Source organism: Pimephales promelas, chromosome 21 (genome assembly GCF_988280905.1).
Source record: "Pimephales promelas chromosome 21, fPimPro1.hap1.1, whole genome shotgun sequence".
NCBI lineage: Eukaryota > Metazoa > Chordata > Actinopteri > Cypriniformes > Leuciscidae > Pimephales > Pimephales promelas.
The window spans coordinates 25783250-25800191 of record NC_142789.1 but is presented as its reverse complement, the minus strand read 5'-3'; the positions used below and the strand labels follow the sequence as shown (position 1 = coordinate 25800191).

Sequence of the window (16942 nt, the reverse complement as noted above, 5' to 3'; positions counted from 1 at the left end):
TAAGAATAAATGACTTACATCAGCTGCATCCGTGTGCTCCTCCCTGAAATGAAACGGGTAACTGAGGTATCTTTTCCAGGATGACGGTATTATTCCTCACAGCACAGCAACACGAGGTAAAGTTAGATTTGTGATAAACTGTATGTTTTATCGAGCTGATATATGGGCGTTTTCATGGATTGCCTCAACATTAGCGTTTGAATAGCGCGCTCTCTCCGTGGGCGGGGTCACATTAACACGTCATATGCTAGAATATTTCTCTTTTATCTCTATCTCTCTTTTTCATACAGATTACATCAACTGAGAATCGTGGCTTTTTTATATAAATTACTTTATTTAAAAGAAGTGAATTTCAGCTTCATAAAGAGAGATCTTTCATCTCTGATATTTATTTAATGACTTACAGTTCATTTTTTGGACGCGTTTCAGAAAGATTTTTGCGGAGACAGAGTGAGCTCAAAGCGCACCCTGTGTATTTTATTTATTTTATAAAAACACAAGGTTTTGACGTTAATAAGAGTGTACACAAAAAAAGAAGACCCTCTATAGTTTATAATCATGTATTGATTTTATTTATATGACCATTAATGACGGAGTATTTTAAGTCTATGTTGCTAAAAAAAAAAAGGATCAAAACGCGGGGTACTTTTTCAAAAAGAATTGCTACTTTTTTCAAACGATTTTTTTTTGTTGAAATAGTAGCGATTGTTTTTTAAAAAGTACTGACTATTTTTTGAAAAAGTAGCAATTCATTTTTGGAAAAAAGTAGTGATTCATTTTTTGAAAAGTAGCGATTCTTTTTGTAAACAGTAGCAGCTACAACCTGCAACTCTATAGACATACCACGACTGTGACAGCATGCAACTATAGTTAAATATTATTTGCAGTTTCACTGCCTGTCCTGTCAGTCCAGGAACTTCCACAAAAAAAAATCATAACCATTCCAAAAAAATCTGTGATTAAATCAATCAGCTGGTAAAGAAAAAAAAATGAACAGTTGAATTACTATAAAATATAGAGCTTTAATTTATTAGTTAGCAACAGCAAAAGGGGAAAGAAAATCATTTACACAATTATCACAGTAACATCACCTGTGCATTTAGTCAAACTGATGACAAAATAAAAACACAAACATTTCTAAAGACACTTCTTAAAAATACCAAGAAATTGTACAACCATTTTCTCTCGATGTAAGACACTGCTTCTTACTGGTTTTTGAGCTGTGTGGTGTTTTGCAGGGAAAATAACAATACCATCAACTGTTGAGGAAACAGTTTGTCATCGTTTTAAGTTGAATAGTTGCCCTCCGTTTTGTGTGTATAAGCCACTCAGAGGAAGACCAGCAGTCTTCTAACCTTACTGTAAAAACATATCAACAGAAAGAACTGTAACGCAGCTAGCTTTAATTTTGTAATTACGATACCACTACATAAATCATGCACACAATGAAAAGCCAGCTTCCCAAGACCTTGAGTAATTTGAAACTGTGATAAAATGCTCTATACAGTGTGAACACGTTTTGAAAATGAATGTAGCTTTTGTCATACATCAGCATGTGTCTTTTATAATATTGTAGTCTTCAACAGTTTATCTAAATTCATATTTAGGTGCCATAATTGGCTGAATCTCACAAAACTGGTCCAGATCGTATTTCACCCCAAAATTAAAAATGAAAATATATGAAATTGTGTTTGCTTAATAAAAGAGTTTTGTATTGTGATATTATTTTAGAACATTTATAAAAAGTGGCAATTTAAATCAAATTAATTTGACACAATTTTTTTTTATATTTATATATTTTCAATTAATGGCTTTATTTATTTTATGAAAAAAAACAAAACAAAAAAAACATTTTAAATGGTGAAATATGACCTGAACATATATGATCATGACATCATTGTGGTGCAAGTTGGTTTGTGCTTTTAGTCTTTTCAAAAGTGGCGTATAAAACAATAAAAGCTTACTGAGAGCCCTCAGTAGCTCTTTTACATTAGTCAAAACTTGATCGAGTTCATTCACAAAAAAATTCTATATATATTGTGCCATGAAATTCGATTCATTTGTGCAATGAAAACAGAAGAGTTGTGCATATAGAGTGACATTAGGAAGACAATATGAGCTGGTTTATCATTGTAACCAATGAGAGACCAGAATGCACTTAGGGGTGGGACTAGTGGTGAAGAGCATGATGTCACCACCTCTGTCTGTCTTTCTGTTGAAGAGTCCAAGGTCCAGATTTGTCCCCAGTCGCTCGTTCCTCACCCATCAGTTCAACGTAGTTCATAGTCTATGAGTTTATGTCTATATATACGAGTCGTCAATGCCCGGAAGATGGAAACTGGAGTTTTGTTTCGTTTGAAGTTGTGACAATAAAAATAATATTACAATAATATTTGCCCATTAGGTACTTATACACAAAGAGCATTCAATTTTTTTCTATTTAAGTACAAAGAAATCCACAGAATGGTACTATATACAACCTACAATAAATACTGTGTATGATATCATCTTTACGTGTTAAAAGGGAATTCCGTTTGTTTCTTGCAAAGTTCGGTTTCATTTTTTGTTTGTTTTTTTGTTTTCCAGGTTTTCCTCTTTTAGAAGTCTTTCCTCTAGGACCGAGGAGTGGAAAACCCCCTCATGTCTCCTCTTCGTCCCCGTGATGTCTGCGATTCCGTGGCTTCTTCTGTTCCTTCAGCTCTTTGAGGTCTTTGGCCTTGATGACCCCGGTCAGCGGGTCTCCATACTGCCAATAGTCCTGGCAGTACTGGTTTATGAGGCCCATCTCGGGCTGACTGAGGATGGTCAGAAGGTCTTTGTATTGTCCGGCGCTGGGGGTCCAGGCGCTGGACTGGAGCGGAGAGACCGCTGGGCGGCCCGTTTCCACCAGGATGTTGTTGACGGCCTGGTTGGTCAAGACCACCAGCTGAAGTTTGACCAAGGTGTGCTTGAAGTTCTTCTCAGTGGCCGTGCAGACGTAGATGCCAGAGTCTGAGGACTGGAGGGAACGTAGAAGCAAGCCTTGATCCGTCTTCAACAAGCGCCCATCGGTGCGGACCTGGAGAGACAGATTCACAAATCAATGAACTTTGGTATGTATTCAGATTGCTTAATTGATATTATATAAATAATTTAAATATTTGGCAACACTTTACTTGAAGGGGTGTGCATAAGACTGGCATGACACCTTCATAACCATGACATATGTCTTGGATATGAACTAGGGTTTATGCATGTTTATGAAAATGTGACATTGTTTAAGATGTCTTTATGATAACTTGACATAAAATTAAGTTAAAGGGGTGATGAACTGAGAAATCAAATTTTCCTTGAGCTTTTGATATCTAAGAGGTTATCATATTATAAGAATATCCTGTAAGTTTCAGAACTGAAAACGTCCTTGTTAGTCCAATAAAAGCTTTTATTTACACCAGCCTCTGAAAACGTCTCGTTTTGAAAAGTGGGGAACTATGACGTCGAAGGGGTTAAAACACCACCCCCGCAGAAGAAGATCAACACCTACTTCAACACAGCCGGTTTAGCCCCGCCCACCGATTCGCGCATTACACACATAGCTAAGTAGCCTAACTTACATGCTTACCTCGTGATGATAAACCGGATCGTTCTACCGAGCAATACAGAATATTGTGCAGTGCCTGGTTGTGGAAGAAAACAGTCGCTGCATAAGCTTCCTCTGGATTCCAATAGGACTTCACGGATAAACTTTATTTGTAATGACGTTCCAGCTGATGAGGGTAAAACATCGACGTCTGTTCGCTTCATTTCACTGAGGATTGTTTTGTAAACAAGACTGGATTTGCAGACCGATTAAGAGTAAAGAACGGTGCTGTGCCGTCTATATTGGATCTGACAGGAATTGTGCAACACACGGACTCTGGGTCGAACATGTATGGGCCAATCATTCCGGTTGCCATTTGACAACATTGGACGTTTTCCCCCACATAAACCGACGGGTGAGTGAAACTCATAATATGCAAAACTGTTATCCACTCACAGCAGTGGGCGTTTATTTCCAAGTCTTCAGTGGGACACGCCCATAAAAACCGACCGTTTTTCAGGAAGGCTCACAACTTGGGTACAAAATAGCCTATTACTTCTTCATTTTGATATTTTTGAATGCAAAAACCAAGCGAACGTCTTAAGTTGACCTCAGACAACAATATAATAACATTTTAAAAGCCAGTTCATGACCCCTTTAAAGTGTCATGTGGTTGGCTTTGATGAGGCTATTATAGCTGTGTCATGAATATTTTTCGTAACCTCAACTACAGTGGTACTAATTGAATTTGTCATTAAAAGGTTATAATGGCTTCATGACAGCCAATGTCAAAACCAGCCACCTGACAGTTTAATGTCTTTATATTTAAAGACAAATATAATCTTTCTAACATGCTGTCCATCTATACTATTGATCCATACATGAATATGCATATGTACTGGTGTGTCCTCACCTCTCTCCTCCTGTCGCTGTTGTCTCGGTGCAGGTGCCATTTGATGGCGGCGTGAGGAGATCTGGCCTGGCATTCCAAAAACGTGCTGCTTCCCTCCACCCCGTACTGCACCGTCTCTAGAGTGTTCTTATTGGCTGGACAACAACAACAACAACACCACCACGTCATTTCTCATGGACATCAAACAGCACCAGAGCGAGAACGAGAGCTGACCATGAGTTCATACGTGAACACGAGTCAAACTGAGGACATGCAAATAAAACCAACCCAGATCAGAGCAGAATGATGCTTTCTGTTAACAGCTCATACGGGTTGAATAACAACTACACTTCATTTATATAAACAAACTTGACAAAATAACGAAAGCGAGTAGGGAATTCATGAACTGATGTTGATAAATGAAAACAAGTATTAGCTGTGAATGATTTAGCAATAAATTAGTTGTGCATAGAATGTATATTAGATGGATATATTTACAAACAAAACAGACTGGACTTAAAGGGTTAGTTCACCCAAAAATGAAAATTAAGTCATTAATTACTCACCCCCATGCTGTACCAACCCCGTAAGACCTTCGTTCGTCTTCGGAACACAAATGAAGATATTTTTGATTAATTTTGAGAGCTGTATAACTACCACATAGGCTCCTAAGGGACTGCCTCTTGACGTATTCTCGTCGCTTGATAAACATATAGATGAGCCACGGTAGTCACTTGGGATATTTAAACATTTTCTTCATTGACTTTCTGGGCCGTCAAGAGGCAGTCCCTTAGGAGCCAATGTGGTAGTTATACAGCTCTCAAATTGAATCAAAAATATCTTCATTTGTGTTCCGAAGACGAACGAAGGTCTTACGGGGTTGGTACAGCATGGGGGTGAGTAATTAATGACTTAATTTTCATTTTTGGGTGAACTAACCCTTTAATCTATTTATTGATGTTATTATGCATAATACATGTCTGCATTTATAAATATGAGTTAGGCTTACTGTTGGAATTGTATCCTCTGCACTGGCGTATGGGATTCCCATATTTAACGTCCTGTCGCCGACTGCGTCTAAAAGGAAGCCAATATGGCAAGATAAGAAATTTATTTCCACCTGTAAATGATTAAGTGTGAAAACATACACTCACCGGCCACCGGTACACCTGTCCAACTGCTCGTTAACACTTAATTTCTAAGCAGCCAATCACATGGCGGCAACTCAGTGCATTTAGGCATGTAGACATGGTCAAGACAATCTCCTGCAGTTCAAACCGAGCATCAGTATGGGGAAGAAAGGTGATTTGAGTGACTTTGAACGTGGCATGATTGTTGGTGCCAGAAGGGCTGGTCTGAGTATTTCAGAAACTGCTAATCTACTGGGATTTTCACGCACAACCATCTCTAGGGTTTACAGAGAATGGTCCGAAAAAGAAAAAACATCCAGTGAGCGGCAGTTCTGTGGGCGGAAATGCCTTGTTGATGCCAGAGGTCAGAGGAGAATGGCCAGACTGGTTCGAGCTGATAGAAGGGCAACAGTGACTCAAATAACCACCCGTTACAACCAAGGTGGGCAGAAGAGCATCTCTGAACGCACAGTACGTCGAACTTTGAGGCAGATGGGCTACAGCAGCAGAAGACCACACCGGGTGCCACTCCTTTCAGCTAAGAACAGGAAACTGAGGCTACAATTTGCACAAGCTCATCGAAATTGGACAATAGAAGATTGGAAAAACGTTGCCTGGTCTGATGAGTCTCGATTTCTGCTGCGACATTCGGATGGTAGGGTCAGAATTTGGCGTCTACAACATGAAAGCATGGATCCATCCTGCCTTGTATCAACGGTTCAGGCTGGTGGTGGTGGTGTCATGGTGTGGGGAATATTTTCTTGGCACTCTTTGGGCCCCTTGGTACCAATTGAGCATCGTTGCAACGCCACAGCCTACCTGAGTATTGTTGCTGACCATGTCCATCCCTTTATGACCACAATGTACCCAACTTCTGATGGCTACTTTCAGCAGGATAATGCGCCATGTCATAAAGCTGGAATCATCTCAGACTGGTTTCTTGAACATGACAATGAGTTCGCTGTACTCAAATGGCCTCCACAGTCACCAGATCTCAATCCAATAGAGCATCTTTGGGATGTGGTGGAACGGGAGATTCGCATCATGGATGTGCAGCCAACAAATCTGTGGCAACTGTGTGATGCCATCATGTCAATATGGACCAAACTCCCTGAGGAATGCTTCCAGCACCTTGTTGAATCTATGCCACGAAGAATTGAGGCAGTTCTGAAGGCAAAAGGGGGTCCAACCCGTTACTAGCATGGGGTACCTAATAAAGTGGCCGGTGAGTGTATAATAGACAGCATCATCTGAATAGCAGATTCGGTTATTCCATTCTCAATTTTTAGGTTTTTTTCCAACCCAAACAATGTTGCACCATCTACTGCTTCAATAAATCACACTACACTACGTGTGAAGTCACGCTAAAGATATGACCGGTTGAATGCTTGTGTAAAGTTCAGAAGAGGAAGCAAAGTTCAATGTGTCTCTCCAGGATTTCATCTTTCTGCAACTCATGGAAAATCCTTTCCTGGTACACAATGATAATACTCATTCATCCCTAAATGAGGTTCATATGGACACACAAACAACTTAAAACTGTGATTTCCCCTGAAATTGACTAATGTGTCTGACTGTGTGATAGCATCTGCAGTTGCAACATTTAATGCACAGTGTTCCCAGAAATCAAGAAAATGTGACTGTATGAGGATCATATACTTATGCTCATGACTGGACTGTAATCTTTGATGTGAAAATTGATGTGAGTGTTTTGTCTTCCTGAAGTGTTTTGGGCATATTTACCTCTTCTGTGAGGCCGAGTATCTTGAGCAGGACTTGCCGTCCCAGGCGCAGTAAGGGTCTCGGGCTAAACAGCAGTCGGCACAGGCCTCACCGTACACGTCACACCTGTGCAAGGCCAGATGAGTCACGCCAACCGCTGATGCCACGTACAGTTGTTGCTGCAACAAATTGAAATGGGATTTGAGTAGTGTAATTTTTGGACATTTTAATTAAAGTTCTTGTCATGATTTTACTATGCTCAGGGGGCCCCCTGATTCTGTGGCACCAAGCACCATCCCATAATTCCACCGACCACGAGCCCACTATTTTTATAATGGCATAAATTCTACATGGGATGTCAATATCTCAGCTCAGGAAGGGTCTAGAACCTCCATTTTTGCACTCAGGTCTAAGTCTCATGGCCCTCTATAAGAATTCAGAGTTTCAAGAAAATTGGAGAAACTTATTTTTTCACACCAAAAAGAAAAAAAAACGAAAGGGGTAACACTGTGGTTTTTTTGGGGGGGTCGAAATTTTGAGTTTCTCTGATCTTCTTGGAACTCTGGATTCTGATAGAGGGCCATGAGACTTAGACCTGAGTGCAACAATGGAGGCTCGAGACCCTTCCAGAGCTGAGATATCGAAACTCAAAATTTCGACCAGAAAAAAAAAACGAAAGTGTTACCCCTTACGGTTTTTTTTTTTTGGGCGAAAAATTAAGTATCCCCAATCTTCTCAAAACTCTGGATTCTTATAGAGGGCCATGAGACTTAGACCTGAGTGCAAAAATGGAGGCTCTAGACCCTTCCAGAGCTGAGATATCAAAATTCAAAATTTCGACCCGGAAAAAAAAACGACAGTGTTACCCCTTTTGTTTTTTTTCGTTTTTTGGCGAAAAATTAAGTTTCTCCAATCTTCTCAAAACTCTGGATTATGATAGAGGGCCACGAGACTTTGACCTGAGTGCAAAAATGGAGGCTCTAGACCCTTCCAGAGCTGAGATATCGAATTTCAAATTTTCGACCCGAAAAAAAAACGAGTGTTACCCCTTTCGTGTTTTTTCATTTTCGGGCGAAAAATTAAGTTTCTCCAATCTTCTCAAAACTCTGGATTATGATAGAGGGCTGTGAAACTTTGACCTGAGTGCAAAAATGGAGGCTCTAGACCCTTCCAGAGCTGAGATATCAAAATTCAAAATTTCGACCCGGAAAAAAAAACGACAGTGTTACCCCTTTTGTTTTTTTTCGTTTTTTGGCGAAAAATTAAGTTTCTCCAATCTTCTCAAAACTCTGGATTATGATAGAGGGCCACGAGACTTTGACCTGAGTGCAAAAATGGAGGCTCTAGACCCTTCCAGAGCTGAGATATCGAATTTCAAATTTTCGACCCGAAAAAAAAACGAGTGTTACCCCTTTCGTGTTTTTTCATTTTCGGGCGAAAAATTAAGTTTCTCCAATCTTCTCAAAACTCTGGATTATGATAGAGGGCTGTGAAACTTTGACCTGAGTGCAAAAATGGAGGCTCTAGACCCTTCCAGAGCTGAGATATCAAAATTCAAAATTTCGACCCGAAAAAAAAAGTTCCTCCAATCTTCTCAAAACTCTGGATTCTGATAGAGGCCCGCAAGACTTTGACCTGAGAGCAAAAATGGAGGCTCTAGACCCTTCCAGAGCTGAGATATCAAAATTCAAAATTTCGACCCGAAAAAAAAAACGACAGTGTTACTCCTTTCGTTTGTTTTCTTTTTTGGGCGAAAAATTAAGTGGGGATACTTAATTTTTCGCCCCCCCCCAAAAAAAACGTAAGGGGTAACACTGTCATTTTTTTTTTTGGTCGAAATTTTGAGTTTCGATATCTCAGCTCTCGAAGGGTCTAAAGCCTCCATTTTTGCACTCAGGTCTAAGTCTCATGGCCCTCTATCAGAATCCAGAGTTTTGAGAAGATTGGGGATACTTAATTTTTCGCCCAAAAAAAAAACAAAAAACGTAAGGGGTAACACTGTCGTTTTTTTTTCTGGTCGAAATTTTGAGTTTCGATATCTCAGCTCTGGAAGGGTCTAGAGCCTCCATTGTTGCACTCAGGTCTAAGTCTCATGGCCCTCTATAAGAATCCAGAGTTTTGAGAAGATTGGGGATACTTAATTTTTCGCCCAAAAACGAAAAAAAAACGAAAGTGGTAACTGTCGTTTTTTTTTCGGGTCGAAATTTTGAATTTTGATATCTCAGCTCTGGAAGGGTCTAGAGCCTCCATTTTTGCACTCAGGTCAAAGTCTCGCGGGCCTCTATCAGAATCCAGAGTTTTGAGAAGATTGGAGGAACTTAATTTTTCGCCCAAAAACGAAAAAAAACAAAAGGGGTAACACTGTCGTTTTTTTTCGGGTCGAAATTTTGAATTTTGATATCTCAGCTCTGGAAGGGTCTAGAGCCTCCATTTTTGCACTCAGGTCAAAGTCTCGTGACCCTCTATCATAATCCAGAGTTTTGAGAAGATTGGAGAAACTTAATTTTTCGCCCAAAAACGAAAAAAAAACAAAAGGGGTAACACTGTCGTTTTTTTTCGGGTCGAAATTTTGAATTTTGATATCTCAGCTCTGGAAGGGTCTAGAGCCTCCATTTTTGCACTCAGGTCAAAGTCTCGTGACCCTCTATCATAATCCAGAGTTTTGAGAAGATTGGAGAAACTTAATTTTTCGCCCAAAAACGAAAAAAAAACAAAAGGGGTAACACTGTCGTTTTTTTTTACGGGTCGAAATTTTGAATTTTGATATCTCAGCTCTGGAAGGGTCTAGAGCCTCCATTTTTGCACTCAGGTCAAAGTCTCGTGGCCCTCTATCATAATCCAGAGTTTTGAGAGGATTGGAGAAACTTAATTTTTCGCCCAAAAAAGAAAAAAAACAAAAGGGGTAACACTGTCGTTTTTTTTTCGGGTCGAAATTTTGAATTTCGATATCTCAGCTCTGGAAGGGTCTAGAGCCTCCATTTTTGCACTCAGGTCAAAGTCTCACAGCCCTCTATCATAACCCAGAGTTTTGAGAAGATTGGAGAAACTTAATTTTTCGCCCAAAAACGAAAAAAAACAAAAGGGGTAACACTGTCGTTTTTTTTTCGGGTCGAAATTTTGAATTTTGATATCTCAGCTCTGGAAGGGTCTAGAGCCTCCATTTTTGCACTCAGGTCAAAGTCTCACAGCCCTCTATCATAATCCAGAGTTTTGAGAAGATTGGAGAAACTTAATTTTTCGCCCAAAAACGAAAAAAAACAAAAGGGGTAACACTGTCGTTTTTTTTTCGGGTCGAAATTTTGAAATTCGATATCTCAGCTCTGGAAGGGTCTAGAGCCTCCATTTTTGCACTCAGGTCAAAGTCTCACAGCCCTCTATCATAATCCAGAGTTTTGAGAAGATTGGAGAAACTTAATTTTTCGCCCAAAAACGAAAAAAAAAACCAAAAGGAGTAACACTGTCGTTTTTTTTTCGGGTCAAAATTTTGAAATTCGATATCTCAGCTCTGGAAGGGTCTAGAGCCTCCATTTTTGCACTCAGGTCAAAGTCTCACAGCCCTCTATCATAATCCAGAGTTTTGAGAAGATTGGAGAAACTTAATTTTTCGCCCGAAAACGAAAAATACGAAAGGGGTAACACTGTCGTTTTTTTTTCGGGTCAAAATTTTGAAATTCGATATCTCAGCTCTGGAAGGGTCTAGAGCCTCCATTTTTGCACTCAGGTCAAAGTCTCACAGCCCTCTATCATAATCCAGAGTTTTGAGAAGATTGGAGAAACTTAATTTTTCGCCCAAAAACGAAAAAAAACAAAAGGGGTAACACTGTCGTTTTTTTTTTCGGGTCGAAATTTTGAATTATGATATCTCAGCTCTGGAAGGGTCTAGAGCCTCCATTTTTGCACTCAGGTCAAAGTCTCACAGCCCTCTATCATAATCCAGAGTTTTGAGAAGATTGGAGAAACTTAATTTTTCGCCCAAAAACGGAAAAAAACAAAAGGGGTAACACTGTCGTTTTTTTTTCGGGTCGAAATTTTGAAATTCGATATCTCAGCTCTGGAAGGGTCTAGAGCCTCCATTTTTGCACTCAGGTCAAAGTCTCGTGACCCTCTATCATAATCCAGAGTTTTGAGAAGATTGGAAAAACTTAATTTTTCGCCCAAAAACGAAAAAAAACAAAAGGGGTAACACTGTCGTTTTTTTTTTCGGGTCAAAATTTTGAAATTCGATATCTCAGCTCTGGAAGGGTCTAGAGCCTCCATTTTTGCACTCAGGTCAAAGTCTCACAGCCCTCTATCATAATCCAGAGTTTTGAGAAGATTGGAGAAACTTAATTTTTCGCCCAAAAACGAAAAAAAAACAAAAGGGGTAACACTGTCGTTTTTTTTCGGGTCGAAAATTTGAATTTCGATATCTCAGCTCTGGAAGGGTCTAGAGCCTCCATTTTTGCACTCAGGTCAAAGTCTCACAGCCCTCTATCATAATCCAGAGTTTTGAGAAGATTGGAGAAACTTAATTTTTCGCCCAAAAATGAAAAAAAACAAAAGGGGTAACACTGTCGTTTTTTTTTCGGGTCGAAATTTTGAATTTTGATATCTCAGCTCTGGAAGGGTCTAGAGCCTCCATTTTTGCACTCAGGTCAAAGTCTCACAGCCCTCTATCATAATCCAGAGTCTTGAGAGGATTGGAGAAACTTAATTTTTCGCCCAAAAACGAAAAAAAACAAAAGGGGTAACACTGTCGTTTTTTTTTCGGGTCAAAATTTTGAAATTCGATATCTCAGCTCTGGAAGGGTCTAGAGCCTCCATTTTTGCACTCAGGTCAAAGTCTCACAGCCCTCTATCATAATCCAGAGTTTTGAGAAGATTGGAGAAACTTAATTTTTCGCCCAAAAACGAAAAAAAAACAAAAGGGGTAACACTGTTGTTTTTTTTTCTGGTCGAAATTTTGAAATTCAATATCTCAGCTCTGGAAGGGTCTAGAGCCTCCATTTTTGCACTCAGGTCAAAGTCTCACAGCCCTCTATCATAATCCAGAGTTTTGAGAGGATTGGAGAAACTTAATTTTTCGCCCAAAAACGAAAAAAAACAAAAGGGGTAACACTGTCGTTTTTTTTTCGGGTCGAAATTTTGAAACTCGATATCTCAGCTCTGGAAGGGTCTAGAGCCTCCATTTTTGCACTCAGGTCAAAGTCTCACAGCCCTCTATCATAATCCAGAGTTTTGAGAAGATTGGAGAAACTTAATTTTTCGCCCAAAAACGAAAAAAAACAAAAGGGGTAACACTGTCGGTTTTTTTTTGGGTCAAAATTTTGAAATTCGATATCTCAGCTCTGGAAGGGTCTAGAGCCTCCATTTTTGCACTCAGGTCAAAGTCTCACAGCCCTCTATCATAATCCAGAGTTTTGAGAAGATTGGAGAAACTTAATTTTTCGCCCAAAAATGAAAAAAAACAAAAGGGGTAACACTGTCGTTTTTTTTTCGGGTCGAAATTTTGAATTTTGATATCTCAGCTCTGGAAGGGTCTAGAGCCTCCATTTTTGCACTCAGGTCAAAGTCTCACAGCCCTCTATCATAATCCAGAGTTTTGAAAGGATTGGAGAAACTTAATTTTTCGCCCAAAAACGAAAAAAACCAAAAGGGGTAACACTGTCGTTTTTTTTTCGGGTCGAAATTTTGAAATTCGATATCTCAGCTCTGGAAGGGTCTAGAGCCTCCATTTTTGCACTCAGGTCAAAGTCTCACAGCCCTCTATCATAATCCAGAGTTTTGAGAAGATTGGAGAAACTTAATTTTTCGCCCAAAAACGAAAAAAAACAAAAGGGGTAACACTGTCGTTTTTTTTTCGGGTCGAAATTTTGAAATTCGATATCTCAGCTCTGGAAGGGTCTAGAGCCTCCATTTTTGCACTCAGGTCAAAGTCTCACAGCCCTCTATCATAATCCAGAGTTTTGAGAAGATTGGAGAAACTTAATTTTTCGCCCAAAAACGAAAAAAAAACAAAAGGGGTAACACTGTCGTTTTTTTTCGGGTCGAAATTTTGAATTTTGATATCTCAGCTCTGGAAGGGTCTAGAGCCTCCATTTTTGCACTCAGGTCAAAGTCTCGTGACCCTCTATCATAATCCAGAGTTTTGAGAAGATTGGAGAAACTTAATTTTTCGCCCAAAAACGAAAAAAAAACAAAAGGGGTAACACTGTCGTTTTTTTTTACGGGTCGAAATTTTGAATTTTGATATCTCAGCTCTGGAAGGGTCTAGAGCCTCCATTTTTGCACTCAGGTCAAAGTCTCGTGGCCCTCTATCATAATCCAGAGTTTTGAGAGGATTGGAGAAACTTAATTTTTCGCCCAAAAAAGAAAAAAAACAAAAGGGGTAACACTGTCGTTTTTTTTTCGGGTCGAAATTTTGAATTTCGATATCTCAGCTCTGGAAGGGTCTAGAGCCTCCATTTTTGCACTCAGGTCAAAGTCTCACAGCCCTCTATCATAACCCAGAGTTTTGAGAAGATTGGAGAAACTTAATTTTTCGCCCAAAAACGAAAAAAAACAAAAGGGGTAACACTGTCGTTTTTTTTTCGGGTCGAAATTTTGAATTTTGATATCTCAGCTCTGGAAGGGTCTAGAGCCTCCATTTTTGCACTCAGGTCAAAGTCTCACAGCCCTCTATCATAATCCAGAGTTTTGAGAAGATTGGAGAAACTTAATTTTTCGCCCAAAAACGAAAAAAAACAAAAGGGGTAACACTGTCGTTTTTTTTTCGGGTCGAAATTTTGAAATTCGATATCTCAGCTCTGGAAGGGTCTAGAGCCTCCATTTTTGCACTCAGGTCAAAGTCTCACAGCCCTCTATCATAATCCAGAGTTTTGAGAAGATTGGAGAAACTTAATTTTTCGCCCAAAAACGAAAAAAAAAACCAAAAGGAGTAACACTGTCGTTTTTTTTTCGGGTCAAAATTTTGAAATTCGATATCTCAGCTCTGGAAGGGTCTAGAGCCTCCATTTTTGCACTCAGGTCAAAGTCTCACAGCCCTCTATCATAATCCAGAGTTTTGAGAAGATTGGAGAAACTTAATTTTTCGCCCGAAAACGAAAAATACGAAAGGGGTAACACTGTCGTTTTTTTTTCGGGTCAAAATTTTGAAATTCGATATCTCAGCTCTGGAAGGGTCTAGAGCCTCCATTTTTGCACTCAGGTCAAAGTCTCACAGCCCTCTATCATAATCCAGAGTTTTGAGAAGATTGGAGAAACTTAATTTTTCGCCCAAAAACGAAAAAAAACAAAAGGGGTAACACTGTCGTTTTTTTTTTCGGGTCGAAATTTTGAATTATGATATCTCAGCTCTGGAAGGGTCTAGAGCCTCCATTTTTGCACTCAGGTCAAAGTCTCACAGCCCTCTATCATAATCCAGAGTTTTGAGAAGATTGGAGAAACTTAATTTTTCGCCCAAAAACGGAAAAAAACAAAAGGGGTAACACTGTCGTTTTTTTTTCGGGTCGAAATTTTGAAATTCGATATCTCAGCTCTGGAAGGGTCTAGAGCCTCCATTTTTGCACTCAGGTCAAAGTCTCGTGACCCTCTATCATAATCCAGAGTTTTGAGAAGATTGGAAAAACTTAATTTTTCGCCCAAAAACGAAAAAAAACAAAAGGGGTAACACTGTCGTTTTTTTTTTCGGGTCAAAATTTTGAAATTCGATATCTCAGCTCTGGAAGGGTCTAGAGCCTCCATTTTTGCACTCAGGTCAAAGTCTCACAGCCCTCTATCATAATCCAGAGTTTTGAGAGGATTGGAGAAACTTAATTTTTCGCCCAAAAACGAAAAAAAAACAAAAGGGGTAACACTGTCGTTTTTTTTCGGGTCGAAAATTTGAATTTCGATATCTCAGCTCTGGAAGGGTCTAGAGCCTCCATTTTTGCACTCAGGTCAAAGTCTCACAGCCCTCTATCATAATCCAGAGTTTTGAGAAGATTGGAGAAACTTAATTTTTCGCCCAAAAATGAAAAAAAACAAAAGGGGTAACACTGTCGTTTTTTTTTCGGGTCGAAATTTTGAATTTTGATATCTCAGCTCTGGAAGGGTCTAGAGCCTCCATTTTTGCACTCAGGTCAAAGTCTCACAGCCCTCTATCATAATCCAGAGTCTTGAGAGGATTGGAGAAACTTAATTTTTCGCCCAAAAACGAAAAAAAACAAAAGGGGTAACACTGTCGTTTTTTTTTCGGGTCAAAATTTTGAAATTCGATATCTCAGCTCTGGAAGGGTCTAGAGCCTCCATTTTTGCACTCAGGTCAAAGTCTCACAGCCCTCTATCATAATCCAGAGTTTTGAGAAGATTGGAGAAACTTAATTTTTCGCCCAAAAACGAAAAAAAAACAAAAGGGGTAACACTGTTGTTTTTTTTTCTGGTCGAAATTTTGAAATTCAATATCTCAGCTCTGGAAGGGTCTAGAGCCTCCATTTTTGCACTCAGGTCAAAGTCTCACAGCCCTCTATCATAATCCAGAGTTTTGAGAGGATTGGAGAAACTTAATTTTTCGCCCAAAAACGAAAAAAAACAAAAGGGGTAACACTGTCGTTTTTTTTTCGGGTCGAAATTTTGAAACTCGATATCTCAGCTCTGGAAGGGTCTAGAGCCTCCATTTTTGCACTCAGGTCAAAGTCTCACAGCCCTCTATCATAATCCAGAGTTTTGAGAAGATTGGAGAAACTTAATTTTTCGCCCAAAAATGAAAAAAAACAAAAGGGGTAACACTGTCGTTTTTTTTTCGGGTCGAAATTTTGAATTTTGATATCTCAGCTCTGGAAGGGTCTAGAGCCTCCATTTTTGCACTCAGGTCAAAGTCTCACAGCCCTCTATCATAATCCAGAGTTTTGAAAGGATTGGAGAAACTTAATTTTTCGCCCAAAAACGAAAAAAACCAAAAGGGGTAACACTGTCGTTTTTTTTTCGGGTCGAAATTTTGAAATTCGATATCTCAGCTCTGGAAGGGTCTAGAGCCTCCATTTTTGCACTCAGGTCAAAGTCTCACAGCCCTCTATCATAATCCAGAGTTTTGAGAAGATTGGAGAAACTTAATTTTTCGCCCAAAAACGAAAAAAAACAAAAGGGGTAACACTGTCGTTTTTTTTTCGGGTCGAAATTTTGAAATTCGATATCTCAGCTCTGGAAGGGTCTAGAGCCTCCATTTTTGCACTCAGGTCAAAGTCTCACAGCCCTCTATCATAATCCAGAGTTTTGAGAAGATTGGAGAAACTTAATTTTTCGCCCAAAAACGAAAAAAAACAAAAGGGGTAACACTGTCGTTTTTTTTTTCGGGTCAAAATTTTGAAATTCGATATCTCAGCTCTGGAAGGGTCTAGAGCCTCCATTTTTGCACTCAGGTCAAAGTCTCACAGCCCTCTATCATAATCCAGAGTTTTGAGAAGATTGGAGAAACGTAATTTTTTGCCCGAAAATGAAAAAAACCAAAAGGGGTAACACTGTCGTTTTTTTTTCGGGTCGAAATTTTGAAATTCGATATCTCAGCTCTGGAAGGGTCTAGAGCCTCCATTTTTGCACTCAGGTCAAAGTCTCACAGCCCTCTATCATAATCCAGAGTTTTGAGAGGATTGGAGAAACTTAATTTTTCGCCCAAAAACGAAAAAA

At 39.4% G+C, this 16942-nt stretch overlaps 1 protein-coding gene across 3 annotated transcripts in view; it reads right to left on the bottom strand.

Annotated features, from left to right (window-relative positions):
* Nucleotides 1–1002: 1002 nt before the first annotated feature.
* Nucleotides 1003–16942, bottom strand: part of sema3fb (sema domain, immunoglobulin domain (Ig), short basic domain, secreted, (semaphorin) 3Fb) — a 171993-nt gene continuing 156053 nt past the window's right edge. For all 3 annotated transcript variants that reach the window (XM_089124802.1, XM_089124804.1, XM_089124803.1), the window contains 4 exons: nt 7325–7482; nt 5461–5528; nt 4473–4606; nt 1003–3058 (listed from right to left, as the gene is read on the bottom strand). In XM_089124802.1, the coding sequence (XP_088980928.1) occupies nt 2639–3058; nt 4473–4606; nt 5461–5528; nt 7325–7482 (780 nt within the window). In that variant the 3' untranslated portion in view covers nt 1003–2638. The remainder of the gene's footprint in view (nt 3059–4472; nt 4607–5460; nt 5529–7324; nt 7483–16942) is intronic.